General features: G+C 31.5%; 1 protein-coding gene across 1 annotated transcript; it reads right to left on the bottom strand.

Annotated features, from left to right (window-relative positions):
- Positions 1–1,568: 1,568 nt before the first annotated feature.
- LOC131620071 (uncharacterized) lies at positions 1,569–4,809 on the bottom strand. Its single transcript, XM_058891094.1, has 8 exons — positions 4,734–4,809; positions 4,072–4,133; positions 3,768–3,975; positions 3,490–3,659; positions 2,448–2,624; positions 2,086–2,317; positions 1,924–1,993; positions 1,569–1,716 (listed from the first exon to the last, which is right to left on the bottom strand). Exons 1-8 carry the CDS (start codon positions 4,807–4,809, stop codon positions 1,569–1,571), a joined length of 1,143 nt encoding a protein of 380 aa, XP_058747077.1.
- Positions 4,810–8,906: the final 4,097 nt, after the last annotated feature.

The following is an 8,906-nucleotide window of genomic DNA, read 5'->3' as shown; positions in this document are numbered from 1 at the left end:
TGGAAGGAACCAGATTAACTTACCTAACTCCAAAAGAAGAAACGGGAAAACTTCATGAAACCTTCTTGGCGTATGTGATGATGTTCGCTAAACATTATCAGTTTAGCCCGTCCATGGCTCCTTTTGTAAAAAGGAAGGTAGGTCCTGAATGGTTTACTCGTGAATTTCCAGCAACTTCTTCCGACCAACAAGCCGAAATGAAAGTTAAACGAAGATAATAAAAGGAATTGAAAAGATACTTGAATAAAGAAAGATACAAATGTATTTAAAATGGTGTTGGTGTCATACGTACATTTCTCAGCGAACTCGTTCTCTAAACACTTGATACTTGAGTGATTTGTGAGTGATTTGTACAAAATGAACATACGGAATCCTAACATTAAGACCCTTATTTATACTAATTTCGACCCTAACGGTCCTACACTAATATGATGCCACGTTGCTCACAAGAATCCCTGGGATGCCATCTGTCCTTGTTCGGTTACACAGATTACTTCGAAATTCAAATCCTCCCGCCTGAATCCTCTTTCGACGCATGGCAACGTGATCAGAACCGAGAATGTCACGAAAACATGTTAAGCTTCAGTACGCTTTGTATTTCGCAAAACGTTTAAGTCTTTAAAGTTAATTCACTTCGAATTAGCTTCGGTTCTAACCATCTTCACTCCAACTCAAACAACATTCTCGAAACATGGCCATCAGTAGCCATTTTTAATAAAAAATGGTCATCAGTAACCATCTTTCTTCGAATCATAATCCTTCAAAGAATGTTTCCTCTAAACGAAATCTCCAGCCAACAGATACTAGGTAGCTATCGCAGACCTAATTTACTACTCCCGCCGTCTCAAAATAAATGTCGTTTAAGGTTGTTACACACATATTAAGAAAAGTAATGATTGAGTCAATAAAGATAATATTTTTACAAAATTACCCTTACTTACTATTGGTTGTTATATATTATCATGACTTGAAAAGAGTGTAAATAAGAGGTAAAGTCAGTAAAAGTTAGTTAATGTTGCATTGGAAAATTAAAGAGACTATTATTTTGAGACAACTTTTTATGACTAAAAAAACACTAAGGCTCTGTTTGGTAAAACTAGCTGATAGCTGATAAGCTAGCTGATAGCTGATGACTGATAGCTGGTAGCTGCTAGCTGATGACTTGTAGCTGATAGTTGAGGACTGGTAGCTGATAAACTAGTTTGAGTGTTTGGTAAATTAGCTTTTACATTAGTTGATAAATGCATAATGACATAAAAGGACATTCAAAATATAAATGCGAGTATCATTAAAAATAATTTTTATTAATTTTTATTCAATAAAAATAAACGCATTAATAATCACATGAAAAATATTTTAAATATTATAAAATTAAACATAACACAAAAAAAAATATAGTAAACATTTAAATTTTGTAATTTAATTTAACAAAATAACTAAAATAATAATATTGTAATTTCAATTCAATTACATTAGTTTTTAATAATAATAATAATAATAATAATAATAAAATTAAGTTTATTTTCTAACATTCCACAGTAAAGCTGCAATACTATTACGAATTTCTTTCACCTTATTTGATCTCCGTGACCCCCGCCCCCCTCGGGTCTTTCACTATCTTGAGAATTATCAGCAGTATCTCGAAATGCATCATGAGGTACGTAATTTGGATGTTGATCAAGAACATTAAACATTGCATCATCTTGTGAGTTGGCCCTAATATAATTATGCAATCCAAAAGCAGCTATTATAACATCAATTTAGGTCTTAACACTAAATTGCGGCATTTTATTAAGTATTTTTCATCTTTTCTTCAACACTCCAAATGATCTTTCTATACAACTTCTAAGAGATGAATGTGTGCGGTTGAAGACTTCTTAAGCATTATTTGGGGGCTCATGTTCAAATTGAGATTGATGATACCTTATCTTGGGATAAGGCACCAAATATCCTTCTCTATCAGGGTATCTCTTGTTGACTAAATAATATCTACCTGTTAAAAAGAAAATAATAATAATAAATAAAATAAACTTATTTAAAAAAATAAAAATAAATTTTTGTAGAAATACATGAGTATAATAATACCTTCAGGAGGCTTTGGAAAATTTAACACAGGTGTGTTGATGGCATGAAAAAAAACGCGTGTGTCATGTGCTGATCCTTCCCATACAACAGATATAAATGTGAAACACATATCAAAATCACAACAAGTCATGACATTGAAGGTGGAGATTCCTTTTCTACCTCTATAACGCATTTGATCAGCCTCAAGAATACATGCAGCTATATGAGTACCATCAATATATCCAATACAATCCTATTAAAAAGTAAGGCATGTGCCGCTCATCATTAGCAATATAAGGTGGTACACATTGAAAAGTTGGATCCTTTGGTCTTATAATATCATGTGCTAGACCTCTATAGCATTTACTTCTACCATTAACTACTTCCAAAACTTCGTGAAATACTCTACTAATAGTCTCGCCAAAATGTTGAAACCGCTCTCTAACATCTCTATTTGAAGCGCCCATAGCAAGTGTATATACAAATATGCCCACCTTCTCTACAACTGTCACTCTCCTACTTGGCTGTAACCCATATTTTGTTTGTAAATCTTCACAAAACTGTATAAATAAGTTTAAGTCCATTCTAAAGGCATTCATACATCGAACAGGGTGTCCATTCAATATCTCATTCATCCAATCTTGTCAACTTTGAACGGAAGTCATACATGATTCCTTGTAAATATATTCATAGTAATATGCAGCAATTTCACTTAATGCATTTGATCTTATATTCCAATTAAGTGTATATTTTTTTCTCTTTTTCTCTCTTTCAAAATCCATGATATGCCTACTAATAAACAAATATATTCAATATATTTATAGTAATATCTAAAAATTGCAATATAATAAAACCAAATCAAAATCATTATAATAAAAAATATATATTCAATAAAACCAAATCATTCTAATAAACAAGACACAAATGAACTGAATCAAAAATCATTCTAATAAAACCAAATCAAAATCAATCTAATAAAACCAAACCAAAATCATTCTAATAACCAAATCATTCTTATAATAAAATCTGAATGTAATAAAACAGAATTCAATATAATTATAGGCACAAACTCCATAAACTTAAAAAACAGATTACAAATTTATTTCTCTTTGGAATGCATGTATGTTAACCAAATTTTTCTAGACTCATCATCCTCCATGTTTAAAAAAATCTCCCTTCTTGTTTCTTTCTCAACCAAACAAGCAGCAAAGCACCACAATTCACTACCCTTTTCCAAAACACCTTCCATAACCATCCGATTTATAATAGACATTGTTGTAGCAATGGTAGAGCTTCCATTAACTTGTTTATTTGTATCACCATCAAATTGCATTATTTCCAATGCCTTATGAGATTGGGATATTAACGTTTCAATTTGACATCCTAGCTTCTCTGCCCCCACGTATATTTTCTTTTATGATTTACCTTAATAGGTTTGTTAGCCATGTTTTGTGTTTGTTCAACTCTATTGGTACTTTCAACAGGACTTGGTACTTGTGTATCTCCAATACCTTGGTTTGGTACTTGTGTATCTCTAATACTTTGGGTTGGTACTTGGGTGCCTCTAACACCTTGTTTAGATACTTGAGTGCCACCTACCTCATTCAAATAATCAGGCCAAAAAGAATTTTCTTCACGGAACTAGTTTTCTAATTGGGAGGCATGTCGTCTGTATTCTGCATAAACATGTTATCCTCCATCACTTTCATAATGATGGTTGTCTTTTCCATCACTTTCTTTATCCTCTTCCCCGCCATTAAAATGTTCTACAGGTTCCACAAAATCAGAATTCACAGAGGGTGCAACAACTTCTTCGCCGCTTGCATAACTATCATCAAAAAGTTGATTCCAGTATTCCTCAATTGAAGGATCTATTGATTTATTACGAAATTTTTTAGCCTCAGGTTTCTCCTACACACAAATGAAAGTTAACCATTAACCTTAAGATCTTATATTAAATTATTTTAATTTTAAATTAACTACAAATATTTTTTGTAAAAAGCTAACCTTAATTTTTCTATCCCACCACTCATTTGAACAACTTAGCTTTCCTGTAATAGGATCCCATCCTAGGCCAGTTTCACCAAACTTTAGAAACTTCCAAATGCGTCAGTCGTTTTTCATAAAATCAAATTTATTCTTTAAAGATTTTTCTAAACATCTAATATTGGTGGCAACTTCAAACTCTTTGCTAATCTCCTTCCATTTAAATGATCCACACCCGTTCTTTCTAATAAACTTATACAAATGTCACAAAATATCTTTTCATTCCCAGTTGTCCATTTAAATTTGGTTGCTTCCATTTTATCTTTACTTGAAGCCATCTTATAAATTTAACAACACACAATAATAAAGATTAGTATTTTTGGGTTATAGAAATTAAAAAAAAACTGTACAAGCAAGTCACAACAAAATCTCAATACATCCAAAACATCTCACTCTCATTCAAGCAAATAAATCAATATGTTGTAAACCATAAAATTTCTTCTATTCATCATTAGTAATAAAAATATAAAATTGGGATTTAGGGTTTTTTTTTACAAATCATGAATCAAACAACTATTTCACAAAAAATAAAATGAAACAATCACATACCGTAACAGTATTTCAAACAACAATATATTGAAGTATAAGAGAAAAAATAATCAGTTGAAGAGATATGAAGATACCTGGATGCTTTAGAGAATGAGAATGGAGAAATGATGACTGAAAACTACCAAAGAACAAAATGGAAGATGATTGCATTGTTAAACACATATCAGTAAAAATAATGACTAACCTTTCTTATTCCCTCAATTAAAACACAATTAATTTAATTTAAATCACAATAAAATATAAAGGGTAAAAATGACTTTTTAATAAAATACTGAGGGTACAAATGAAAGAAAAGATAACAAGCTAAAAGCTAAAAAGCTACTTCAATTAGCTTTTGAGAAAAAAAGTTAAAAGCTAGTAAAAAAAGCTACAAGCTACAAGCTAAATGACAATTACCAAACAAAGTTTTTTTATTGATACGAGCTGAAAAGCTAAAAGCTACTTTTTGTGTGTTATCAAACAGACTCTATTTTGGGACAGAGGGATGACAATTAGGCTAACACCATTTACTGACATTAACCTACTTTGTATACAAATACCAATAAAAACTATCATAACTAATATTCTTGAGTATTTTAATTAAAACTCATGCATAAGTGATCAATAAACATGCAAATGTAGTAGCAGGCATAGTTCCCCATATCTGTCATATGTCTAAATGGGCTTGTGGAAATTTGAGAAATATATTAAATAAAATTGTCCAATATCCAACTTCCCCCTAAGATCCAATCAATTGAAACAATCTTATGCTAACTATTTCCAATTTCAGTTTGCTTTGTATTTCGATACAAACTAACATAAACAATTTTATTTAAATATATTTCAGTCCTATTTTTTTTTTTTTTTGAAATCTTGGTATCCAGCCTTGCGACCGACTAATCCAAGAGGGACCAATCCCACCGCCCCGTTTAAATCCAGAACTTTGTTCTGTATGGACTGTCCCACACAAGAATTGATAGCACCCTCTTCCAGCTTACCCTTTCTTGACTTTTCTATAATTTATAGTGACTTTTGAGTTTACCAGCATTGCTGCATTATTTCTAAAAGTCTCTACTCGGTACAAGTTGAAAACCAAGCTTTGGTCACTTCATGATCCTTCAAATTGTGAACTTTCTTTTTTTTGTTATAATTAAATTAAGGCATGTTATTTGTATATGCTTAAAATAAAATATATAAATACACCTATAATTAAAGCTTTATATCACATTTGGATCCTCTCCAAGAAAAATGACTCAACAAAAAACTACTTTTTTATTTACATATTAATTACATCGTGTGGTTAAAATTATTTACATAACTTTTAAACTTGAATACAAAGTTGTAAGGAAATGATATGTTAAAAAAAAGTTTCTCAATATAATGTTCAATCTTACAGGTCACTATACTACAATGTTTTTTTTATTTATTTTAACCAATTAAATATTTGTAAATATTTATAGTTATTAGTGATATTTGTAAATATTAATAATTATTAGGCCGATTAGATTTATTATGTTGGTGATTTACTACAGATTTATTATTAAATAATAAATTTTTGCCGCTATTAGTGATTTTATAATAGTTATAATTAAATTAAATATCAACAACAATCAAATCTTATCAAATAGTCTAAAATAAAAATGGACTTACCCGTGCGAATGCACGGGTCTTATACTAGTTTATCCCATTATTTAGTGTTAAGTATTGTATTTGATTGAATAATGCGACTATGATTAGTAGTCTAGCACAATTTTGTGAGAGGTTATGAATTTATGCAATAGATTGTGTTAAGGTTTTTATGGATTGGCCAGTTCTATTTTTTAAGTGAACTGTGGTTTGTTAATGGGACAAGATTATGGATTAATATTGTTTTTATGTCTTTATTTTGGCGGTAGGTTCTATCATGGTTTTTAAGTTTGTCCGTATCATGTCTCAGATAGGGGTGGCAAAACGAGCCGCCCGCCCCGTCTTATGCCCGTCAAAAAACGAGCGGGGCGAGCATGCCCGCCAAGTAAAATGGGCATAAAAGTCATGCCCGCCCCGCCAAGATAGCGGGTTGGCGGGCGGCGGGCTTACCCGCCTATTTTTATTTATATGTTTTTTAATAGATTAATAGGCTTTTGTTATCTTTTAATTAAACTTTTCACTTATTTTTTAAAATAATTTTTTATAAAAGCAACTTTTTAACAAATTTATTACTTTAAAAATTATTACATATATTTATAGATAAATGTATAAAATAAACTATCAAGAATTGCAATTACTAGAATTAACTAAAAAAAGAGTGAGTTTTGGAGGAGGGGCGGACTTTGGCGAGCGGCGGGCTTTGGCGGGGCGGATATGGCGGGCGGCAGGTTTTGGCGCGGCGGGCTTTAGCGAGCGGCGGGTCTAAAATCCGAACCCAACCCCTAGTCTCAGACACTAGTTGTTATAGAGAAGGAAGGACATAGCTGGTTGTCGACAGTGGTTTCTACTTCTACATAACCTTAGACCGTTTCACTGTTACAGATAAGTGATTTTCCTTCCGTTGGTTAATAGGTTTTACCTCGGTTTGTTAAATGGGGTAAAGAAAGATGTCATGGAAAATGCATCACTTTATTCTTTATCTCGGTTTTACCTCAATTACTAGTTATGGGTTTGATCCCCAACAATTGCATTTTTGTATTTTCAAAGTGCACACAACGTTACCTTCTAATTTTTTTTTTATTATATTTCTAGTCATGGGTGGCCCTGAGCACGGGCTCGCGGGGCGGGAGCCCGGGGCCCCATGATTTTAGGGGCACCAAAATTTTTTTATCCATATATATATATATATATATATATATATATATATATATATATATACACACACACACATATACACATATAGGGCACTACAAAGTCAATATTAATAAAAGAATGTAGAGAATTTGGATTTGGAAATGTTAAGACTAGTGCTGAAAAGATTGGGAATGAAATGGAGATTGAATGTGTGTTTATTCAAAAACGTTAAATTCGTAGAAAACAACACTATGATGAAAATTCATCTCAACCCACACAACTGAATCTTGAGTCTGCTAAAGAGTCTTTTCGAAATCACTATTTCTAATATATTGTAGATCAAACAATTGGCTCATTTGATAGAAGATTTGAGCAGTATAGCACATATGAAAATATTTTTGGATTCTTGTTTAGTATTGAAAAGCTTAGATCATCATCTGATAGGGAATTGAAGCATGTTGTAAACATCTTGAAATTTGTTTAAAACATGACGATTCTCTTGATCTTAATGGCGAAATTTTGTTTGAAGAAATGAAATTAATTAGAGAAGTTTAAACAGTTGAATCAAAATCAAGCTATATGATATTGAGTTCTTTAAATACTTTTAATTGTTTTCCGAATGCATGCATAGCTTATAGAATAATATTCACTATTCCTATTAGCAGTGGCAGAGCCAAGAATTTTAGGCAGCCTGGGCAAAAACTTTACACCATTGATTATTCATTTAATTTAATTTTCACACCCTAGTTTTACTAATTTTGCCCATAATTTTGCCCTAATTTTGTCACTGATTTTGTCTAAAATCGACTATTAAATTAGGAGAACTACATAGAAAATAAGGCTTGAGCCCGGGCGCCTGCCCGGGCTAGCTGGGCCTTGGCTCCCACTACAAAAAAAAAGTCTCAGTAGTGACGTGAATTTCACGCCACAACCCAAAAAAACACATCACAAACCAATATTTGCGACGTGTCTATTTACGTCGCAGGAGGCAAGGTGGCAACTTTTAGTGACGTGATTTTCACTTCACTATTTAGTGAAGTAAAAATCACGTCGCATCATTTGTACCAGAGATTAAGCAAAGTCAGTCAGAGCAGGCGTAGCAGTGTTTAGGGTCAGAAAAAGCATCTTTAGTTGCGACGTGATTTTCATGTCACTAAGTAGTGACATGTAAATCACGTCACTAAATTTGTCTAGGAGTGAATGGAAAAGCGCATTTAATGTGTAATATTACGACGTGATTTTCATGTCACTACTTGTGACATGGAAATCACGTCACTAATTTTTTTTTTGTAACAAATCAAATATATATATATATTTAAATTAATAAACTAAATACATTAAAATTTATAAAATTTATATATTAATTCAATAAACTAAATATACTAAAATTTAGAAACTAAAATTATAAATCTAATATTACTAAATAATGTAATTATAATTTAATTAATAGTTTACACAAATTCAAAATCAAAAGTAACAACAAAATAAAAACTAAACTAAATCAATAA

Source organism: Vicia villosa, linkage group LG7, assembly GCF_029867415.1.
Source record: "Vicia villosa cultivar HV-30 ecotype Madison, WI linkage group LG7, Vvil1.0, whole genome shotgun sequence".
Classification (NCBI taxonomy): Eukaryota; Viridiplantae; Streptophyta; class Magnoliopsida; order Fabales; family Fabaceae; genus Vicia; species Vicia villosa.
The sequence above is the reverse complement of the archived record's forward strand: the minus strand, read 5'-3'. Positions and strand labels throughout refer to the sequence as shown.

Coding starts and splice junctions, on each gene's coding strand:
- LOC131620071 (XM_058891094.1), bottom strand. CDS start 4,809: ATGCAATCATCTTCCATTTTGTTCTTTGGTAGTTTTCAGTCATCATTT. Junction 2,318..2,447: donor TATTTCACGAAGTTTTGGAA/GTAGTTAATGGT, acceptor ACTTTTTAATAG/GATTGTATTGGATATATTGA. Junction 1,717..1,923: donor GTGCCTTATCCCAAGATAAG/GTATCATCAATC, acceptor TAATTATATTAG/GGCCAACTCACAAGATGATG.